The 24,959-nt window shown below is 39.5% G+C and overlaps 1 protein-coding gene across 4 annotated transcripts in view; it reads left to right on the top strand.

Moving 5' to 3' along the window:
• Window positions 1-24,959, top strand: part of Skeletor (DM13 and DOMON_DOH domain-containing protein skeletor) — an 87,728-nt gene that overhangs the window by 32,654 nt on the left and 30,115 nt on the right. For all 4 annotated transcript variants that reach the window (XM_028320603.1, XM_028320605.1, XM_028320606.1 and 1 more), the window contains exons 4-6: window positions 17,121-17,283; window positions 20,931-21,058; window positions 21,602-21,739. In XM_028320603.1, coding sequence (XP_028176404.1) covers window positions 17,121-17,283; window positions 20,931-21,058; window positions 21,602-21,739 — 429 coding nt within the window. The remainder of the gene's footprint in view (window positions 1-17,120; window positions 17,284-20,930; window positions 21,059-21,601; window positions 21,740-24,959) is intronic.

Raw genomic sequence — 24,959 nt, 5'->3', positions numbered from 1 at the left:
AAATTATGTTTGTGAACAAGACCCCATGTGTGCAAGGTCTTAGAAAAGAACTAGTTTTGTATCATCATTGTGAATCTCGTCCCACATTTCAGAAGTTTTGTTCAACCCTCTTATCACCACCATAAAGGCGACTGTCTTTTAAACAGCCCACTTTATTCATAACCGCAGTTATTGCACTTATTCAAAATGCAACACGTTATACAAAGTTATAAAATGTCTTCTCACATTAAACAAAGACATTCTAAAACAAGCTCTTAAAGGCTTTTAACGCTCCATCGGAGTAAACGAGCGCCGCATTTTACGGCGCTATGCAGCGAGGCATTGTAGTCAAATCAGGTAATATTATGCAAAAAACTTTGTGGCAAATTAAACAGAATATCACAGAGTTCAGGTTTAATACAAGACGATGTGTGTTTATGAATATGAGCCACTTGTACTTTTGAAATAATGAAAATTTCACGCGCGAGATTTACGAGAAAGCTTTTCGTTTTAATAAGGTGGTTCGCATTAATATAGCAACAAATAGTTATGAATGACAAAAAAACATGTTTTATNGACTTACTAGTAGTCCCCAAACTAGGTAGTCCTGTCTTTTGGGGACTTGAGTTTGGTACAAAAGTGTTTGATATATAACAAAAATTCAAGACCGCTATAGAATACCAGGTATTGCAAGTGATTTCAAAAATTTACTTGTTCAAATTACACAGAAAAATAAACATAATATATAACATAATATAGTATAGTTTAGTTTAGTTTAGTTTAGGGGCTGATCAAATAAGTTGCGTGTGAGTGTGTGTGAAATAATTACAGACTTAAAATATACTATAAATAATAGGTGTATTTTTGTGCCAAAAGGCGCCCAAGCCTAACATCTTCCTGCTGTGGAAACCAAATGACCTGATAACTGACAGTATACCTTTGTTGTTGCAGCGGCGCTGGGCGCGCAGGCGCGCTACCACGGGCGCGAGGTCGGCGCGCTGTCGCAGCTGCACCACGGCGTGCGCGGCACGGTGTTCGCCGTCGACGCGCGCACGCTCTTCATACACGACTTCCACTACGACGGCGTTGGCCCAGGTAAGGCTCGTTCCTCCTTCTGTGAAGACGTGATGTCTCAGAAGGAGGCCGCGGAGCGAGAGCGCGAGGATGATCCAAACGCGCCCTCGCTTCGGCGACGGCGGAGGGGTCAGAGGAGGCGACAATATGATCGCCTCCAGTTTCCTCTCCTCGGTGATGGCCAGCGGGCCGGGGGCGAGGGGGGGCCCCCGCCTGCATTGCACAGGTCACCACCACCGTCGGACGGGAACAGCTGTGTGCTTCCAGCTGTTCCTGTCGCCCCCCGTCCTGGGGGGCTTGTAGGGCCCGCCATGTAGGCGGGCAATCGCCGGGAGGGGCTGTGGTAGAGAAGGCTTTGTCCGGAAATCCACAGATTCCTCCCACTTATGGTGAGTGACGGAGCACCGGGGTCTTTTTAGTGGGTATGCCTTGTCCTTCTGGCTTGGTGAGCCCCACATAACCTACCCTGTCCCCGCAGGGTATGTATGCGATTCAACGCATTTTTTCCCCTTAAAAAAAAGGTAAGGCTCATTGCGTTAAATATAATTTGGAGACCACGTCTGCTTGCGACTGATCCAATTCCAAAAAGTAGGTCCATGTATGTCGTTAAATTGTAGTGTGTACCACGGTGTTCGCAGTACCTTCATGAACTTCCTTCATGCACGACTTCCACTATGACGGCGTTGGCCCAGGCAAGGATCAACAGTTGGATATCTAAATACATGGAGAAACTGACTGACTCACTGACATATCAACGCACAGGCTAAACGTAATCACTTGAAATTTGGAAGGGACGTAGCTTAGGTACCTTAGAGGTGCACTAAGAAAGGAATTCCCGAAATTCCCACGGGAACGGGAATTAGCGGGAAAATCCTTTTGTATGAAAAATCTAAACCGCATAAGTTTAACGCTTGAAATTTGGCATGCAGGTACCTTAGTAAACAAGCTCAGTTACAAGAGGATATTGCGATATTCCCATGGGAACGGGAGTTAGCGGGAAAAACATTTGTATGAAAAAATCTAAACCGCGTAAGATAGATGAAGGGGGTAAAACGGGATCCACGCGTACGAAGTCGCGGGCGGCCGCTAGTGTTAAATATGTATCAGTGTAAAAAAGCACGGTATTCGTGTGATGTACAACGTCATCAACATGGAAATCATTGGGGGAGGCCTATGTTTAGCAGTAGACGTCCTGTGGCTGAAATGATGATGATGAAGAAAACGTTATCGTAAAATTGTGAATTCCATCAGATTATAATCTGATGTCCTAGTTAGTCTACAATCTAACCGTACCTAACTCACTGCTAGTTTACAGGTATACGTTATACATATAAACTGACGGAGTTCACAATTGCACGGTGCCTCGTTGACATATAGCCTCTAAGTTACACTGCTAAATAAGTTTGGTCTTTTCATGAAATGATGAACATCTGTTCTGAAAGTTGGGTTACGTGAGTAATACGAATTTATACGGCTATGGGTAAAGTCATATTACGATTTAATTATTGTTTTGCGACAGACATTTCACTATAGAATATTTAATAATGTAAAACTTTCAATCATTTTTATCTGCTCTATAAAAGCTCATCTCTGAAAACTACGTAGGTAGAGTATGAAGAAAATGCGTTGCATAATACGCAGTCTGCGGAATACAAACGCCCCGGAGGAATTTTCCACGGGTTATTATTTTTTACACGCGAACAAAACTGGAAACAAACAATATGCTCGTCTTTTATTGCTCGCGAACTTTGCCTCCATTACACACAACTCCTACATCTGCTGCATGGCCTAGGGCTGCTCATTTTAGAATTTTATTCACGAGAAAACATGATTACATTAAGTATCATTTTTAGGGGAATATTTTTATTTGATAAAAACTATAGCATATGTTATTAAAATTGCACATCATATTATTATTATTGAGAATGCCAAATCTTGATTTCCAAGACAGCCAAAATATTTTTTGGCTTTATTGCCAAAAATAATCTTTTCAAATTAAAAGTTTAGTAATCTTTGCCAATAGGTAGGTAATATTGTTGTTTAATGCAAAGTTTAAATTTTACTAATTAGTAAACAAAGTTATAAAAATACTCGAATGTTATGTCTGTTACTGGCAACCCTGGTCCGCGGATGATATTGCTAGTTGTTGGTATCAGGAAACTCCACAAAGTGGACCAGCCAGGCGTCTACGCGTCTGTTGATGCCTTTCGCCAGTAATGACGACCTACTGCTTTGAGCAGTAATTATGTTCCTTGAAATAAAAGTAGAGCTTTCCACGCCGAAGGACCATGGTTTAAAAGTCTCTACAACAAAATTAATTGGATAAGTCACTTCATCTACAGTATTTTAATAAGAGAATACCAAATTATAGGCCCTCTCCGTCGCACCGTTACTACGAGTAATATTATTTATCGAATTTGTTAGCGATATTCGTCTACTACCGAATACAAATCAATTACTTCTGTAATTGGACAAGACTACAAACACAAATATAAATTTACGATCCAGTAAATACAAATGTAATTGTGATATTTAAGTCATTTCTATTTTTACTTTCACTCTTTTCTGTCTCATTTGATCATTTCCTTATAATACGAGCTGCTGGCATGCAATAAGATTTATAGCGAGAAACTGACAAACAAATCAAGATTAAAAGCCGACATTGTTGTTCATACATGATGCCAGCTGCGTTCACTTTGACCTGACTGCTGCCCGCAGAACGCAGAGTGGCAAATCCTTAATTGGATAAGTTAAAATATAAATAAATAAATTGAACATGGATGATGGCATTAATTAAAAAAATATGAATGAGACATGTTCGCGCCGGAGACAAATCGTGTTCGATTGTTTGTGTTGTTCCCAGAATTGTTGTTCGCTTATTGTCCGAGCGTGGGTGCGCCGTGCCGGTTGTTGTGGGAGGCGCAAATGGGTCATGTTGATGTTTAATGTTATTTTTTAATTTCAACTAAATTACTCATTCCATTCTTTGTTTGTCTGTATTTTTGATGGGAATCATAATAATGAGCATTTTAAAAAAAAAATCGAGATCAAAACATAGAAATACGCGTAACTAACGATAACCGCTCCGTATTGAATCAAGAAGAACATTTATGTACATATTAGATCGTATTGTCGAACGATTGGCAACTAAGCTGGCGGCAACTTTGCTTCGTGCCGTACAACTTTGATTTGTTCCTTCGACTAGTGTTGTAGAGTGTTGAGCAACTGAGGAAAAGTTCCACGGCATTGATAGATTTAGATAATTTGATCTAACAAAGTGGCATAGGTACTTTATTGAAGGAGAAAGACAATATTTGCATGAAGTGGTATCTATATCCGTGTTACTTATGAAGACGATTCAGTACAGTAAGTATCTTTAAAAACTAGCTGCCGAACAACAGTTTCACAATCAGCTGAATAACAGAACTGAAACTGTTACACTTTTCGTAGATGAAGTAGTGGCTGGCAAATTATAAGCAGTGATAACAACTCATCGAAACCAGTTGCAGTGTTTATGACACAGTTAAATTATAAGAGCCACTATTAACACAAAAAGTATCGATAAGGATATCGATGGAGTACCGTCCCTATAATTTGTGACACTAATGCAAATCCTCCGTGTTGATGCAACTTCCCCAGCAGTTGTGGCGGCGCAGGTGGCAGGCAATAATGCTCACCTGGGGGAGGAAATTGGAACTTATAAACTGCATAAGTTTGCATGTCATACTCACACAATGTAGTTATTTAAGGCTGGGTTGCACCATCTTACTTTAACTTTGACAAACGCCAGAAATCTGTCAATATCCATACAAAAAGCACCGGTTATCGTTATAGGTTACGGTCAAAATTAGGTGGTGCAACTCAGCCTTAGTGTTTGAAGATGACAAAGCGGCAATGTTTTGTTTGATCACGCTTTCTCGTAGTACACGGACATTTTATAAATATTTTTCCTCTATATATTATTGACGTAATAAACATACGATAAGATTGATGAATATAAAGTAAGGAAGTCTCACTTAATTGAACAACTTTTCTGGCCTATTTCTTGTATTTGTCAAATAAATTGACGCTGCTCTTAATTTCTGTAGAACATGGACACTTCAACGAAATTATTTATGCGCGAGTTTGCGGTCAAATGCTTCGATGATTTTTTTTATAAAATCAAATTGGACTTAGGAATAGGATACCGGCCATTTTGATCGCAAAAATAAACCGAGTAGGGTTGAAAGTTTCTCATGTTAGATATGTGAAAAACAAAGAATTTTGGATTTCAGTACGCAAATATTTGCTGAAACCCATGCGGGCGGAAACTGCGAGTTTTCAATCTGAAACCACCTCGCCACTGCACTGCGTTTGTACGCGCGAGCGTTCCCGATATGGGCACGTCGCGCGTTCTTACGCAGAGCACGCATATCGTTGCTTTATTTTTTTTAAGCAACATGTTCTTTTGTTTAAAGAAAATATGAAAGTTTCATTTATTCATTCATTTAAATATAAAAAAATAACATGTTTGAATATTAAAACAAGGCACAGTTTACATCATCAACACGATTCAATGTTGTTTCCTCGAGTCAATAAACTTAATGGAAGCCTAAACGTTGATCACTTTCGATTACAATCCGGTTTGCGAATGTAATGGTTGATATGCCCCCGGCTAGTGTGGGGCTTCCTGCTCACTTTCGCTGGTTCCCACGCCTGGCGATGTTCTAGGGTGACCATAAGAAGAAAATCTGTTTGTGTAATTATTCTTCACATGCCACAGCGTCAGTTTTGACTTGTAGGTTTAAAGTGCACGCATGAAAATAACAGTTTTTTTCGTTATCTTTGTAATTGAGTCCTAAAGGAGCAAGTTCGTAGGATACTCTGCATAGCAGTAGCAGACGACGTCTCGTCGCGACACACTACTTTCTATAAAACACTTTCAGACGATGTATCAGCAATAAATTTATGTATTTCTATGAGATAGCAATAGATGTTATTTCATAGAAATACATACATTTATTGAACAGGAATTTAATTATACCTATACTACTTTACATACAGACGTAGGTACTGATGACCACCACTGTAAGTCACAATAGTAACAAAATCCTTTCTCGCAAAATCAACATAAAATATTATTCCAAATGATGGCCACCCTTGCAAGTTGTCTCGATCCGGTCGTGCCCGTCGATCATAATCGCGCGATCACTTTCTTTTCCTTCCGATCCACATCCGCAGGCTGAGTGGGGCGTGTGCTCAAGGGCACATGTATCCAATGCTAAACTTTATCTATCCAATAGTACAGGACCTACAGTTAGTTTTATACACACAGTCTTTGACAAAACTGTGTAGGGTCTCAAATAAAGATTATTATTTTTAGTTAGCCCACTATAGCTTGAGGCAATCCAACTTTCGGACCATGATGACTAATGCAGCCAGACAGTTGAAATAATAAATAACTCTAGTCACAAGTTGACATTGATTGATTGAAATAAAAGCTTCGAATAATCATTCTGCCTGCAGTGAATGAGATAGATAGTTCTGTGAATCGATATTGTAAGCGCTATTCAATAAGTATTTTGATACTTAATGCTTATACAGATTTGTGTTTAATTAATTATGTGTGCTTCAAAATATGGTGGGCAAATGATGTAGCGACGCAGTTTTAGAGAATAGGCGAAAATAAGGTTCCGTATATTTATGGAGACTTATGATACAGTGGACTGATGAGCGGATGCTTGTGTTTTCTCAATACTCAATCGTTTATTGCATAACCACGTTTAGGAGTTGGTTCACCACAAATGGTCTCGCGGTTGGGGGTCGGAAGGATCGAACTACCTAGCATTCCTCGTTTCTCGAACTGGCATGCCGTTGTCCGGACACCTTTGGGCCATTGTCACCTAAAACATACCATTAACGTTACCTCAATTTCCAGCGGCGTTCTTCTACGTGGGCACGTCCAAGACGCCCAACGCGGTGGGTGCGACGCGGCTACGCGACGAGCGCGGCGGCACCAGCCCGCTGCGGCGCTACCGTGGCGAGGGCGTTACGATCTCGCTGCCCGACGGCGTCACGCTGCGCGACGTCAAGTGGTTCTCCGTCTGGTGCGATGAGTATGCGGTGAGTCATCAGTAAACCTAGCTATCTATCCTAGTGCATCGACTCTTGAGCCGGTTCGGGCGTCGAGCTGGTGGTTCTCGGCTGGCTACTGCCAGTCGGTGGGTGAGGCGTCGCTTTGACGACGGACTGACCTGAGGCTTCTACCTGGCACCACTGTCCCGCCCTCGGCGCGGTACTAGCCCACCGGGTGAGTCAAAGTTAGTTGAGGCCCAGTGAACGACCAGCGAGCGGGTGGTTCCTGGATGCCAGGGAGCTTTCAGGTAGTCATGGTCAGTCAGTGTGTTGGGTTGGGTTGGTGCGGGCGTTGGGCCGTCACGATTCTGAAGCGGGGCCTCGGTGCTGTGACGGCCGAACCTAGCCTCCACTTCAGTAGCACGACCCTCTCCTGTCATCATCATTTGATTGTGGCCCGATGCGGCTGGCATCACGCTCCTCGCCAAGTGGTCAGACTAGTACTCAGTGAGTCACCATCAGGGGCATCAGGCTAGCCTCCATTGCATTAACATGCCTCTCTTGCAATGATGACCATTGCTACGGCCCGCTGCGGCGCTACCGCGGCAAAGGCGTCACCGTCTTGCTGCCCGACGGCGTCATACGTCAAGTTGTTCACCACCTGACGAGTACTCGGTGAGTTATTATCAGCCAAACATTGGATGAGCATGAGGCCATTCAGTGTGAAAATTTCACAGGCGAGCTCCCCTGAAACTCGCCTGTAATGTCCCGAGAGCGCGTTCAGTTCACACGCGATTAGTTCACGGCGCGTGCGATTTACATTACACGAGTAGCGGAGATTCTTTCATGATTTACCTTCAACTATGTTCTATGCATATTCAGTCTAGCAAATATAAAATAGTAGTAGTATATCTTGATTGACGATTAACTAAAGTAATAATGATGATGTAGGTATGCATCCGCTAAGAAATTATTTTTGTGAACGGGACCCTAGATGTTTCGGTAAAGAAATACATAGTTTGGTGTATTCATTGAGAATCTTATTATTAGAAATGTAAGTAAACCCTGTTAAGCTGTTTACGTGACATTGGCGAAATCAGAATTCTCAATACCAAAACGTTGCCAAAATAAAAGAAGAAGAAGAAGAGAATATCTTCTTACATTTCAGAACTTTTGATCGACCGACCCTCTTATCAACACCTTAAAGGCTGTCTTTTATACATCCCACTTTATTCATAACCGCAGTTATTGCACTTATTCAAAATGCAACACGTTATACAAAGTTATAAAATGTCTTCTCACATTAAACAAAGACATTCTAAAACAAGCTCTTAAAGGCTTTTAACGCTCTATCGGAGTAAACGAGCGCCGCATTTTACGGCGCTATGCAGCGAGGCATTGTAGTCAAATCAGGTAATATTATGCAAAAAACTTTGTGGCAAATTAAAGAGTATATCACAGAGTTCAGGTTTAATACAAGACGATGTGTGTTTATGAATATGAGCCACTTGTACTTTTGAAATAATGAAAATTTCACGCGCGAGATTTACGAGAAAGCTTTTAGTTTTGATAAGGTGGTTCGCATTAATATAGCAACAAATAGTTATGACAGTAATTATTTTCATGACAAAAGAACATGTTTTATAAAATTCATTTGAACCGAATTGGTTACACTTAAATGTTTTGTTATATTTATGACACCACCAAACCATCAATGAATGGAGCATGTTGTTAAACACTCTGCGATGCTCCATTATACGATTATGTAGCAAAAATAAACGTTAGCAACAAATAAACGCAATGTTTTCGTATTTACTTTCGAAGACTAAGTTACTGTATCAATATTGAGTAAAAACAACTCGCTTCTTTCTCGGAACTAATTCCGTTTCCTCTAGTTAATTAATTTCTACGTCTTCGACAGTAAAAAGCGTCCCTCCCCAACCGATAGATACCAGAGGCACAGCCTGGAGATAATAGCTAGCTCATTTATAGATTCTTATTTAACGTGACAGTATTTTTTTACATGGTACATACCTACAGATACCTACAGTGAGATAACAATTTCTTCTGAGGTTAAGGTTGGGGTTGGGGTCCTCGACCTAATCATCATCATCATCATCATTTGAGTAATAGGACGTCCACTGCTGAACATAGGCCTCCCCCAATGATTTCCACAATGGCCGGTTGGTGGCGGCCTGCATCCAGCTAGCTTTATGAGGTCGTTGATCCACCTTGCGCTTTCCGGTACGTGGCCTCCACTACAGAACCTTGCTGCCCCATCGGCCTAATCATCACTTTCCATCAGGTGAGATGGATCACTCATACGTAGTTAGTGTTCGTACATACAACCTGCGATGCCTCTATTAACTATGGTCGTGCTGTTTGAGAGAAAATCAAAATGGAGTGGAGTGGCTCATCTTCTACAGCTATGGCGGCAGGTTCCGTCCATGCCCGACGCGTCGTTTTTCTTAGACTCCGGCTGCGACTCGTTTTTTGTCGGTAATAGAATTAGCTCCGCGCCCTGCGATGGCGTTGGCTACCAAGTGGAAATGAAAACTATGATTCTGCTTTTTATCAACTTTTACTTTTATGGCTAGGTCAATGGAAATTCCATTCAAAGCAAAACAAAGTTTTAAAATTATTTAATTAGTTTAGTTGAATTTATAAGTTAAAAGGAAAAGCTTTTAATTAGTGTTACTGTGACCAAATTATGTTCTTTTTGGTACTCTGTCTGCCTGTTACTTCTAAAGCTATGCCTGCTCAGTTGTAACAAGGGCTCAAGTTGTCCCTAACATTAAATAAATTATGCTTTTGGTAATAAATAAAGTATTTTTGATCACGGAATACTCGCACTATCAAGACTTTGACAGATCGAAGCTAACATTCAATAATCACAAAATTCTCCCAAATGCCTAAAAGCCGGTTGAGATTCAAACATGAAGCCTCCAAAGTGCGAGTCAAACCGTAAAAACAAACAGCTCGAGCTAGCTCAGTTTTAATTATTGCTCATTGCACATCCCGCGGGAATGTCGCTTTTATTTTTAATGCGTGGTAATAGGGATGTGCCCAGAGACTCAAGGATAAAATAATTAAAGTCCACTGCTATACCTCTGTTCATAGGTCGCATCTNAACAATAGAACCCTATGGAGTTTGGGCTTGTGTGATTCACCTTGACGAATATTTCGTATCCAGGGCCCGATGATGGAGCTGTAAAGGGGCAGATTTTTTTTTCACTATTTCACTGTCTTTATTTTGTACTTAATATATATTTTACATATTATACCTATTCGTGTTTCATTATGAATCGAAATATAAAAGACTTATTAAACTCTATTAATTTATCAAGTTTGAATACCTCATTCTACCTTAAAATTAATAACTTAAATCAAGTCTTAATACGGTCACGGCTCAAGATTTTTTTGTCCATTTCAGCGTTCTTTTTACTCTTTTGACGTTGCGTTGACAGCTTTTACCTAAATTCGCGCGGAATATTTTTGTGAAATGGCTCTTAAATGTTTTGTTATATTTATGACACCACCAAAGCATAAATGAATGAAGCATGTTGTTAAACACTCTGCGATGCCCCGTTATACGATTATGTAGCAAAAATAAACGTTAGCAACAAATAAACGCAATGTTTTCGTATTTACTTTCGAAGACTAAGTTACTGTATCAATATTGAGTACAAACAACTCGCTTCTTTCTCGGAACTAATTCCGTTTCCTCTAGTTAATTAATTTCTACGTCTTCGACAGTAAAAAGCGTCCCTCCCCCGACCGATAGATACCAGAGGCACAGCCAGAAGATAAGAGCTAGCTCATTTGTAGATTCTTATTTAACGTGACAGTATTTTTTTACATAGTTAAATACAGTTAGATAACAAGTTCTTCTGAGGTTGAGGATTCTAGGTGAAGCTCGCTTCCACCCTCGGCCTAATCATCATCATCATCCTCATCATTTCAGCCATAGGACGTCCACTGCTGAACATAGGCTCCCCCAATGATTTCCACAATGGCCGGTTGGTGGCCTTCCTGCTAGCTTTATCTACCTTGTGGGTGGATGTCCTACGCTGCGCTTTCTGGTACGTGGCCTTCACTCCAGAACCTTGCTGCCCAATCGGCCAAATCATCACTTTACTCATATGTAGTTAGTGTTCGATCCAACTTGCGATGCGGGTGGACGATTTATTAACTGTGTTGGTGCTGTTTGAGAGAAAATCAAAATGGAGTGCAGTGGCTTGTCTTCTACAGCTATGGCGGCAGGTTCCGTCCATTCTCGACGCGTCGTTTTTCTTAGACTCAGGCTGCGACTCGTTTTTTGTCCGTAATAGAATTAGCTCCGCGCCCTGTGATGGCGTTGCCTACAAAGTGGAAATGAAAACTATGATTCTGCTTTTTATCAACTTTTACTTTTATGGCTAGGTCAATGGAAATTCCATTCAAAGCAAAACAAGGTTTTAAAATTATTTAATTAGTTTAGTTCGATTTATAAGTTAAAAGGAAAAGCTTTTAATTAGTGTTACTGTGACAAAATTATGTTCTTTTTGGTACTCTGTCTGCCTGTTACTTCTAAAGCTATGCCTGCTCAGTTGCTACATTAAATAAATTATGCTTTTGGTAATAAATAAAGTATTTTTGATCAAGGAATACTGGCACTATCGAGATTTATTTTGACAGACCGAAGCTATCATTGAATAATCTCAAAATTCTCCCAAATGCCTAAAAGCCGGTTGAGATACAAACATGAAGCCTCCAAAGTGCGAGTCAAACCGTAAAAACAAACAGCTCGAGCTAGCTCAGTTTTAATTATTGCTCATTACACATCCCGCGGGAATGCCGCTTTTATTTTTAATGCGTGGTAATAGGGATGTGCCCAGAGTCAAGAATAAATTAGAGTCCACTGCTAGACCTCTGTTAATAGGTCGCATCTGTGTATAGGTCAGAATCATAATAATGGTTACCCATCTTTCAAATATTGCAAGGGTTGCTGAAATAAATTTTCTATTCAATCAAAAAAGTTGAAATATGTCCATAAAATGTGTATTATATAATCTACTATATAAAAATAAGTCGGGTTTTCCTCCCTGACGCTATAACTCCAGAACGCACGAACCGATTTCCACGGTTTTGCATTCGTTGGAAAGGTCTCGGGCTCCGTGAGGTTTATAGCAAAGAAAATTCGGGAAAAGGGGGTAAAACAGGATCCACGCGTACGAAGTCGCGGGCGGCCGCTAGTTATCAATAATATTAGATAAGATAATGATCAATCTGAATCCTTAATCTTCTCTATAGTTTCTTACTGGTTTTTGTTTAGGGTAGATTCTCAATTTAGGTAATAAGGAAGCACAAACTCTCCCAACCCTAGCGTTCACTCTGTAACCGAGCGCGTGCCATATTGCGCCTGCGATGAGCTCGCTTAGGCTTCTCTTAATCATGTTTAGTGTTATTCGCTTCCACTCGGCTGCAGTCGAAATGTTTGCACCCTGGACTGACTACGACTTCTTGCCAGGTGTTAGCTAAACATTGTAATCCCTTTATATTATAGCTTTAGCTGTGGAAATAAGCTGATTAACATGGCTTTTATTGTTGTTAGGTAATCTAAGAAAGTAGTTTGTTGTAGTCATACGATCATTTAAGACTCCTTAAATATTTAACTAAGACAATTTTCATTAAGAGGAAATGTTAATTTTGTGTATTTGTTTTCAGTTTAGTTTTTAAGACAATGCAATTGCAAGCTTTACATAAAGTTAATAGTTTCAAAGTTGTGAACTCAGTCGTTACAGCCCATAAAATATTAAAAGACGAAATGTATAAAATAAATGGGAGGTAAAGGGTAAGTAGGTCAGCTGGCTCTGTTCGACGGCCGCAGAGTAATTAATAAAATTATTAATTGCTCCGGGGACATTTCCATCATATGAGTTTGGCGGTGAAAACCGAATTAATTCAGTAGTGTCAATATTCATTAAACGAGAAGGGAACTATTTGATTAATAAATTGGATTTTAAAACTGATAACACAAATATGTTTACCTTGTTAATAAATCTACTTAGGTACTAGCGTATTTTAATCAAAATCTGTCTACTTATTTTTGCGTAAAATAAATGTTCATCCATCTATCTTCAGAAACTATTTCATTTATCTATTTATATCGCATATGTTTTCGTTATTTCGTTGGCCTTTTGTTAGCTTAAAAGTACCTACTAAGGTATAATCACGCAGACAATCAGCTAAAATGTAAGAAAACCCTGATATATAATTAACTTTAAAAAAAAATAAAACCGACTTCAAAATCAAATGCGTGAACACAAAAAAAAAAACTAAAAATTAAAAATAATTATTGCGTATAAAAAAGTTCATCCCCAATTTTCCACCCTTGGGGGTGAAATATTTTCTTCAAATTCGCATGAAATCACCCTTTTGATAATACCTATTCAACAAAAAAATAATCGTTCAAATTGATTTATAATCGGCGGAGATATTGCGTATAAAAAAGTTCATCCCCAATTTTCCACCGTTGGGGGTTGTTTTTTCTATTATAAAATTTAAATGGGACCACCCTTGAGGTATTACCTATACACCGAAAAAAGATTTGTTCAAATCGGTTCATAATTGGCGGAGTTATCGCGTAACAAACATAGAAAAAAAAACATACGGGTCGAATTGAGAACCTCCTCCTTTTTTGAAGTCGGTTGAAAACTCTATTAACTCACTTCCCCAAAACCACTGAATACGTTCGAGGTCATACACAGTAAATGCATGTGCATCGTTAGAGCAGCACATTCATCACGGCGAGCGCATAAATCTTGGCTGCTCCGAGTGACAACGCGACACCAGTATGCAGCGGTGTGTTAATGTTTTGAAAGTGTTACTAAAATGAATAAAAAAAAATAAAAAAACACATAACCCTCCTTCTGGCGAAGTCGGGTAACAAAGATAAGCTTAGCTGAATTTATTTATTTACCTGCTATGATGAATGTAAACGTGAGCTTTACGCCAGCATAATTTGCACTTGGCCGCTACTTTGAAGTTAGATCATGTAAAGCATTAGCAGTTGGTAAATATTTAAAAAAATATGGTATTAAATATTACTGTAGCTCTATAAAATTACCTACTATATTTCAGTCTAGTACTTCATGCTAACTGTTTGAATTTGAAGTTCTATTCGTATTGAAGCCCATAGCAACCCGAAAAGCTCACGAATTGGGCTAACGCGTACTTCTCACGCGATTCTATTCAGAAGATTTATTAAAGTAAGATGTTTTCCTTCACGTGTTTGTGTGGTGTATGGTAGCTATGAATTTTTTATTTTGGGGATAGGTCTCGACCAAAACTTCGGAAAAACCTTAGTTCTTACGATGAGCACCTTGAGACTCTATACCGCAAAAAATTACAAATGTGTTTTATTGCCCGCGACTGCATCTCAGGGTGTTTTTTTTTTTATTTTTTTTATTAATTGTTCACAAAAGGATACACATCAAATATAAAGATACACTTGCCAAACTGCATCTGGGGGCACGGCAGTGCCCCCACCAAGTCGAGCAAAAAAGCGGCACGGCCGTACGATCCTTTTCTCGAAGCAATTCAGGCCATTTTCGACCGCCTGTAACTTCGTTGTGGATAAAACTAGAAGGCTGAATTTTCATTAGCTATGCAAGCATTGTAANAGGAGGTAAAGGGTAAGTAGGTCAGCTGGCTCTGTTCGACGGCCGCAGAGTAATTAATAAAATTATTAATTGCTCCGGGGACATTTCCATCATATGAGTTTGGCGGTGAAAACTGAATTAATTCAGTAGTGTCAATATTCATTAAACGAGAAGGGAAATAACTATTTGATTAATAAATTGGATTTTAAAACGGATTATGTTTATCTTGTTAGTAAATATATATTTTTATCATACTTATTTTTGCTTACAATAAAATTTTCATCCATCCACCATCTTCAGAAACTATTTAATTTATGTATTTATATTGTATTCGTTTCGTTATTTCGTTGGCCTTTTGTTAGCTTAAGAGTACTAAGGTATAATCACGCAGACAATCAGCTAAAATGTAAGAAAAACACTGATATAAAACTCTATTAACTCACTTCCCCAAAACCACTGAATACGTTCGAGGTTGTACACAGTAAATGCATGTGCATCGTTAGAGCAGCACATTCTCACGACGAGCGCATAAATCTTGGCTGCTCCGAGTGTCAAGTTGTCAACGCGACACCTGGATGCAGCGGTGTGTTCATGTTTTCATTCGTGTTACAAAAATGAAAAACATTATTAGAATAGTAACTATTAAAAACATAACCCTTCTTCTGGCGAAGTCGGGTAACAAAGATAAGCTTGACTGAATTTATTTATTTACCTGCTATGATGAATGTAAACGTGAGCTTTACGCCAGCATACTTAGCACTTGGCCGCTACTTTGAAGTTAGTTCATGTAAAGCATTAGCAGTTGGTAAATATTAAAAACTAGCTGACCCGGCGAACTTTGTTCCGCCTTAATGGCAATTAATAAGCAGACTTTTTTATATTTCGAACGGGATAAAAAGTATCCTATGTCCTTCTCCTGGCTCTAAACTACCTCCCTGACAATTTTCAGCTAAATCGGTTCAGCCGTTCTTGAGTTATAAGTGGAGTAACTAACACGACTTTCTTTTATTATATAGATTTAAGGGTGTTAAATCTACTGTAGGTCTATAAAATTACAATATTTCAGTTTAGCACGTGACGCTGTTTGAATTTGAAGTTCTATACGTATTGAAGCCCATAGCAACCCGAAAAGCTCACGAATTGGGCTAACGCGTAGTTCTCACGCGATTCTATTCAGAAGATTTATTAAAGTAAGATGTTTTCCTTCACGTGTTTGTGTGGTGTATGGTAGCTACGAAATGTATTTTTTCGGGGATAGGTCTCGACCAAAACTTCGGAAAAACCTTAGTTCTTACGATGAGCACCTTAAGACTCTATACCGCAAAAAATTACAAATGTGTTTTATTGCCCGCGACTGCATCTCAGGGTGTAAAACGTAACGTAACGTAATATTTTACAAAATGGGGAAATACCTTGATTAAACAAAAACACACACGACATAATAACTTAGTTTAGCTGGTTTACTTTGTCGTAGAATACTAATTTGATTTTGTTTTTACACCTAGCTAGACAGTTTTGTTCGTATAATTTGTATTCATCACATAAACATACTTCAAACTATTAATACTTCCTAATATTACCTGTTTTCACTGAAATACAATTTTCCCTATTTTCCCAATGCCTTGGTTGGTCGCCCTCTCGACATCTGCTTGTTATACTAGCTAATCGAAGTTCCCGTAGAGCACGATTTGTTTTTTGCGTTCCGACCGATTCCGAGAAGTAATTATAACTAGTCTGTAGCCTTTGGCTCAATAGAACTCCGAAATTAGTAGGATTAAGTTTTTAAGCTACGAACTTAGTAGTTTGTTTTGGCGTGGAGATTGAGGTTTTACGAAGGAGGTTATTATGCTATTTTGACTTCCTGGTTGTTACTAATCCTGTGCTAGAATTAAAATAAATGTGCTGTTCTAAATTTTAGACTCAATAAAGTTTACAACATCTTAATGCGGAAATGCTCTTCGCGTGTGATATTCATTCTATGCTGGCCCTGTTCTATGCTAAGATCCTAACCATGGTAGAGTTTGGCTTCCCAAAAGTGAAATTATTGATGATTTTTGGTTAATTTGATATAATTAGGTATGACACTTTTATGTAATCAAACTCTCATGGAGAGATGTTGATGGTTAACTTCTATTCTAATTCCTTCTTGTAATTATTATATTACGGGTCCAATGAAAGTTTACTTTCTTTTTGGACAAATTTGGCCTTCACTTCGCAACAAACAGTTTAGAAAGCCCTGGTTTACGGTCAAGCTGTAGATCCTGGTTACAATAGGAGTCGCAGTGATGGGAATGAGAGATGGCAACAGTGCTGTAGGTCAACAAATGGCTATTTTGTATTGTTTCACTAACCTTTATTCCTTGTCCCCAGGTGAACTTCGGCGACGTGTCAATCCCGCGTGACCTGGAGTACCCGAAGCCGGCCAAGGTGGGCGCGCTGCGCGGCGTGCACGGCGTGTCTTCGGACGCGGTGGTCGTGGTGGACGCGCAGACGCTGCTCATACCCAACTTCTCTTATGATGGAGAGGCGCCTGGTGAGTGCTAAGGAGCTATTGAAGTTATTTAGGTGCCTAATTCTACAACATTCACCCCTATTCATCTTCGAGTAACGTTTAAGATCAATGAAGCACATGATCTTGTGCCCTGCTTGCCCAGACGTCTAAGGTGGTTTTCTCAACGTTTTTCAATGACGAGGGTGTAAACCTCCACAATCGTTAGCAAGTTATGCCATCTTCCTAATCTTACATCCACTTTGATCTTGTTTTTTTCTTAGTAGTGCCATCGCATTTGCTGTCTTCAATGTGGGCATTTTAGCTGCATAAACAGTAATCTACTTGATGTTATTTTTAATTAACTCATTATTTCTGGTTTCGCAATCATGAAACGCACAGTACCTCGTCAAGCTCGGTGAAATAAGTGATTGATTTTGAATAAATTATTTCTTACATTAGTGTATTTTTGTATGAAATTGTTAATTTGACACTTCCGCAGTACACTCTGCATAAATCGATGGGAACAAAACAATGACCCGTGAACAAACATTTCGCAGCAATATTTATCGGAGCGTTTAATAAATACGCTCATCTCCACGCACTCATTAGCGGAAATAAATTAATCTGTACCGATGCAGCGCGGCTGTTGTGACGAGGAATGAGCGTTAATTGTGTCGTGTAAACGTGAGTGGTTATTGATGTAGCTGTGGAGTGAAATAATACAAAATCCTTGAAAACGAGTGGGCCGCAGCGTATCCTGCCAAATGCAGTTTTGACCAAAGGGCGACGTTGCTTTTCACGACATAACCCTAGGGGGATATAATTCTGTCAGGACTAAATTGAAATTAGAATAGGCCATTCTTGTTTGGATGTGGAAAATAACACCATTGATATACTTTATTATACAGTAAACATTCCGCACGCACCTTTTTACCCGACTGCGCGACGCTAAGGAGTGGTAAGGTGTTTGTTAAATCTCATAATGAATCCTTTATTTTGCCTGTCACTTTAATACTGCTTAAATTATAACACCTCCAAGGTGAAATAGCAGCATCTTCAGCTATCTTTTGTTTCCTGAACCCTCCTCTACAGCTCAAAACACGCGCCGCAAACGACTGAGGTGTTATTTTTTACGGCGGCGATTACGTCGTGTCGCGAGACAATGTCGCCGACAACGATCTTATTCTTCGCTGGATGACGCTTTACATAAGATATGGCGGGTAGAAATGAGGTCGCAACATGAAGACGTAATATCGGGATGAAAACAAAATTTGATGAAACTTATGAAAAACGTCACGTCGAAGCTAAATAAGCATTATCATATTGCTACAGCAGCTGGTTACTTGGTATCTTTTTCAGCTATTTACTTTTTGTTACGAAAGTCACATCACATAATCATATTGCGTAGAAGCACAATTTTTCTTACAAATACCAATTTTGGAATTGAGCTACGTTTAAGAATACCGCAGTTTGTTATTTAGCTCTGCATACAGTAGAAACATCATCATCATGATTTCAGCCACATGTTGTCTACTGCTGGACATAGGCCTGTATAGTAGTAGGCGCGTTGGACTTTCTGTAAGCCTTCAAGCAGATTATAAATAAATAAATAAATAAATAAATAAATAAATAAATAAATAAATAAATAAATAAATAAATAAATAAATAAATAAATAGGTTTGTTGTCGATACGACAAGAAGAAGAAGAATACAGGCCTCCACCAAACATAGAAGATTGGGGGAGGCCTATGTAGAAACATCATTCTGTCAATATTGTGGTCACATATTCTTGCGCTAATCCGTGACTAATGTATGCAAGTATAATATGGGCCAAAATTATAAGTCGGACTGCATTTCGCTACAAAGTACAGGCAGCAATCCGGGGCACGGTTATTACGGGCTCGTTGGAGCGGGTTTAAGAGCGCACCGTTACTCAAACCTGGCTAATAGTTATTCATTTATTCACATCGCGATCGTGGGTATACAGGCTGTTATTTTAGTCTCTTATTTAGAGAGGACACGAGCCTTTGCTTATTAAAAATTTTCACTTTTGCATACAGAACAACTTTCTGAAACATGCACAGGCACGAAATTATATTGACATGCCTTATGAATTAAGTTTCTTTAGGTATACAAGTTATGCCAATTTGATATTATTAATAACAACACTAACATGAAAAGCGTACATAACGTCACAAGTAAATCTTCTTTTTCTTTTCGTGTCGACACCAAACCTACACAGTGTCAGCCCAAAACTCCGCCACAAGAGTGGCGTTGTCAGCAGCACTCATCAAATCCTCCTGAGTGCAGTAGCTCGGGCACTCAGGGACAAGTAAATGTTAGCTTAAACATCCTCGTACATGCCTATGAACAAATATTGAAATTGTCCCATCTACAACCTGTATCCTAGTGCATGATCAAAGCAGCACACGGCATAGAGACATCGCCGGCAGTTTATCGCCAGTCCTGTTTGCTCTCATTCGCTCCGCTAGGGGGAGCCATCGTTTACGGTTATGGCTTCCTAAATGTACGTGAGTTAACGTGTGCATTAGGGCAATACGTTATTTTGGTTTCGCTTGCCACATTGTGCTCTGCAAGAAGGTATAAAAACCGCCATAAAAACTTACCAAGCAATTTTTCTCCAGCTTTATTTTCCTTGGTCATAGTTCTACTAAAAAGGAAATGTCTTTCTCTCCACTAGATGACATAACTTGTTACTGCGATCTAAAAAGTGGATAGAGTCATCTTTCGGTGATGCTGAGAACTATGCTGGAATATACTCGTGCAATAATTGTATGATCTACCATTAACATGGAAAAGATGAATCGAATTATGTAACACTCCTTTGTCAAATACCATCTTTACAAAAACGTGTTAATGTAACACATCAAAAGTAATGTTCATTAAAAGAAAACCTTTCTGTAGTACTTAAATGTAACTTAAATATGCTAAACATATCTTGTAATCAGAGGAATCGACGATCAACAAAATCTAATGAAGAAGATGGACTATAATCTGAAATGTTCGCCATCGCAACAAGTAGCATACGTCTCTTGAAGGGACGAGGTCTTAACGTCATTACGGTAACCCCACACATCAGGAAGGAACAAATTACTGATCCTCAGATTGTGAGGAGGAAGGAAGCGGCGCGACTTGAACTCCGGCGCTGATCGCCCGACGCAGAACATTACGGTTACGGACGCCTGTTAAGGAAGGATTTGGGCGTCGTAACATCTTGAGTACAGTTTCAAGAAATATTCTGTTCATTTTGCTTGTTTGGCATAATATGAAAAAGATCGAGTTATTGGTGGTTTGGCGCGTAGTTTTTGGGTTGAACTAATTGGTTGTAAGTTTACCTAAATTAAAAGGCAGCATTTAAAGATAGCATGACAATCGAAAAGTGTAGTGTATGACACACCCCTCCTCAGTACTGACTTAGTGCAAGGCATAGTTATACTAATAAGTTAGCTGTATGTAAGTCATTTTCATTAAACCGATCGTCGACCAATTATCATCTTTCATTCCATCTCCTTGGTCCCCACATTACATGGCGATCCCTAATAAAAACTGAAATTGGAGTTTCAGGCTCTAAATAAAGAGAGGAAGTATGTGGAGGTTTTAGCCTAGTGGCAATTAAACCTATGTAAATAAAAATAAATGATTTTTTGTAACCTTTAATTTTGTTACAGATGCTAAGTTCTGGGTTGGCCGCGGCGAGACCCCGTCCCCGCAAGGCATCCGTATCCCCGACGAGAACGGGAAGGAGGCTCCTCTTAGGAAGTACGACAAGAAGACTATCGTTTTGACTCTACCCGGTGTAAGTATATTATTGGTTTTAGAACATCGATGTAAGAAATAACTCTCCTCTTTAATGTACTGAAACGAATGGGGTTTTTTCTGCTTGGCGAAGATCTGCTTCATTTTGTTTCTACTTTTGGGATGTAACTTAGGTGCCCTTGAGAGAAACAAAAATTGACAGAAAAAGTGAAAAAAAAAAAAACCACACACACACAGAGAGAAAGCACAAAAACGCAAGCTTCAAGCAAGAGAGTTGAATAATATAAACTTTTCAGTGTTTTTTTTGGTAGAGTTATTCCGCAAGTTTTTATCGGCACCAGCCGATATTTTGTCCAAAGCGGTAGTTGGGCCAGTTATACAACGGGGACTTTTGAGTGCCCTAAAACAGGGCAACTACATTCATGACGGTGATTTTAGCAAAATTACTACCGTTGGACAAAGCATTTCCACAACCACTACGCTGCCCGCATCCAGATACTTCCCGCGACCTTCACCGATCGTCGACCCACATAAGTAAATAACTATAGAATGTGAATTAAATCAACCCTCGCCTCGTCCTTAGGAGCTGACGGTGTTCGACATCGGGCACTTCGCGGTGTGGTGCGAGGCCTTCACGGTGAACTTCGGCCACGTGGTGCTGCCGCGCGCGGCGCTCGCTAACGTGCCGCCCAGCCTCAAGATGCTCGGGGTGTCTCCACAGGTCAGTCATTTATACACTTTTAAAGTCTCAAAAAAGTCGAAAGTCCTTGATGCTCGGAGTCTCGTCACAGTTCAGTCACCACACTTTCAAAGTCCTATCAGAAACGGGACTAGAACCTCTTGTTCCCACCGCTGCAACTCCTGTGTAGCCAGGATCCACAGCTTGACCTAAACAGTGAAGGCGAAGTTTGTCCTAGGGGAAAGTTAAATGTCATTGGAAACGCAATGAAATTAGCTAGAAGAACATAGGAGTTCTAAGTTAGAACGTAGGGAGTTCGACTTCCCTCCAGTGCAGTCCAGTCCTTTCAAAAAGTCGAAAGTCCTTGATGCTCGGAGTCCCGCCAAGGCTACGCGGGTTCGAACCCCGCTGTCGCTGGACTATTGTGAACCTATTTGTATTTAGCTTACTACGAGGGGTTAACAGGACTTTAGAAAAGTCAAAGGTCCTTGATGCTCGGAGTCTCGCCACAGGTCAGTCATCTGTACAGTTTAACGGGCTGCCCAAACGTAGACACTTTTGTTACCGAATTGGTACATACCATTACGGGAAATTGAGGCGTTGTATGGTGTCAAATAGAAGCAATTGGACACAAATTAGTCGTACTGGTCGACTCTAGATCCGAGGAAAACTGGTTCGAACCCCGCCTCGGTGTACAAATTACGAGTTTGTTTGTTTGGGACTGTTAGTAATTTGTGTAAATTAAATTAGTACAGAAAAAGTGTCTACGTTTTGCGCAGCCTATAAATGTCCTTTCCAAGTCTGAATTTATATAAATCCAAAGTTAGTTCCAACAACAACGCAGCGCTCGTTTTGTTAGAAACTTAGCCGTAAGTTTGGCTTTTTAAGACAAAAAGCGGCAAAAAGACAGTTTCTTAATCATAGTGCACTCTTCGAAACTCATAGACTAGGTAAGTAGAAATTGTTGATTGCACCACAAAATTGATATTTTGTGGGTAGTTCAGTGATATTTTATGGGTAGTTCAGTCTTCATTGACTGGGAATCGAACTCCATCTGGGCAGAACCATTACATTGAAGCCAATTCGTAATTATTGTTTACTTTACCAACCAACCATTATCTAAATAAATAAATCTACGTTTAGACTGAGGTCAAGTATTTCAAAAGTAGCATGAAATTAATTATACATCAGTAAACTTATAAAAATATACCATACTTATAGAGTCATCACGGTGTTTACAACAGTGATTGCTAGAGCATGACGCCGTATTATTTCGCTTGGAAATTAACAGCATGTTACATACATGTCTCTAGCAAAACAATTATTAACCGGGAACTATGACGTTTATAATGAAGCGATGCGTCATTAACGTACGAGTGCCACCCCCTCGCGCGAGCTACTTTTGAGAATAATTTTCGTGTATTACACAAGCTCCAGTAAATATACCTTAGGGATGTTACATAATATTATCGATATTTGTCAATGTACAGTAATATGTCATATTAATTAGGTACTTAACAAAAATGTTAAAATACGTGTTGTCTGGACGGTTTCCGATTATAAAACTTCGATATTGCGATTTTTTTATTGTGATGTTTTTCAAATTAGTTTTTTCCTCTGCTTAATTAGACCACGTTTACCATTTCTTTGTTTTTCACTATGCACTGTTAAATGATGGAAGCATGCCATAGGTAGAGTATTTTCATTAGTACATTGCAGTCGATGACTGGTGAAAATCGTTTCATCCCTAGAGGGAGGTGGGAGCGAAGTTAATCTGTATCGAGTGTCCCGCGCAGCTGTGTGCAGCGATTGGCGCGGGCCCAATGACGTCCCTGATGAAGGCACCATGACTGATTGTGTGTAATCTGCGGCGTATTAGCTTGCATTACCATACATAAATTAATATGCGCTAAAGAACGCATTTATCATGGTGTCATAATAAAGAAAAATACTACCTTAAGCCAAGTTAAAGGACAGGTCCTTGGACTACTTTGGAGTAAGAATTACCTATTTAGCTATCGATTTTTTTAATGTGCATCTCTCACATAATAATATTCAGTAGCCATTGCTTTCAAGCTGCTTCATGGCATCACTACGCCATCAGGCTAACATTTAGGTACGCTTACCTGCTATTGCTACTCGTATTTTTGATGCATAAGTTGGCTTTAGATCACGATCGCAATCCATTATGACGATGATCGTTATGAGTTTAAAGTCTACGAGAACGAAGACGGGCACAATGAACACAAAGCCTTTTGATATTATCCACAATAAAGCTGGACAATATAGACCACTGCAACTTACTCGAACTTACGACACGATTGCAAAAATATCTCATACAGATTGTGCAAGCGTGCAGATTCGGTACGTACTTTGGTCGAGGTCAATGATCTCTCCATTCCCACGGATGGATGTTTTTTTTATTTGTGTCAATGTGAACGGTTTTGTAACTCTGTGAGAACTTGAGATCATCGGAATAAAGCTTAGCCTTCATTACGATATTAACGAGGCGGTGACAAGCGCACACTCGAGATGAATCGCTGGTGCCATTGTGTGCAAGTGTGTGCAGTATTTATAATACAACATCGATGATTCGTAGATTAACCAAGTATCCCACAAAAGTAGAGACTAGGAACTTTGATAAGGTTATTGTATAGACTGATTCATGCCAAAGACTTGTGTAAACTGTTATCCGCCCCAGCCGGATTTGGTCGCTAGTTATCCATAGTACGCCATCAAAGAACCTTTCCGAAATTGAATCACTTTATTTGATTTCACTGCCAAGAATCTCGCTATACCGGTACTAAAATATCTCTCTACTTTATTACAATTTGACCCATAACTAAATTACGTGACTCAGCCGTTAAACTCGAGTTCAGTTCCGAACGAGTATGAACTAAATTTCGCTATCAAATTCCAGCCATCCACAATGTAATCGTTCAATCATATTTCAAGGGTTCGTGGAAATTCCTCTACTCTTCATTCGGAAATTCATTTTGCATTTCCAATATCCGATGGAATTAATTTCAGTTACTTTTAACATTTATCCATTCATCTACTTTAATTAAATGTTTAAAAAGTTTGTGTTTAAAGTTCAATTTTAATTTCATCATAATCACATCAATAATATTGCTCATGCATGTCACTTCTTCAGCTTCAATATTAAGTATTCTTTCAACTACTACATACCAGATGTTGTTTCTTATATTTATCGCTCACTCCTGGGCTCTTTCTTGACGGGTCTACAGATAGAAAACCGAAC

The sequence above is a fragment of the Ostrinia furnacalis genome, unplaced genomic scaffold (assembly GCF_004193835.3).
Source record: "Ostrinia furnacalis isolate ACB-3 unplaced genomic scaffold, ASM419383v2 OfSCF7415, whole genome shotgun sequence".
Lineage (NCBI taxonomy): Eukaryota > Metazoa > Arthropoda > Insecta > Lepidoptera > Crambidae > Ostrinia > Ostrinia furnacalis.
Note: the sequence above shows the minus strand (reverse complement) of the source record. Positions and strands in the feature narration are given on the sequence as shown.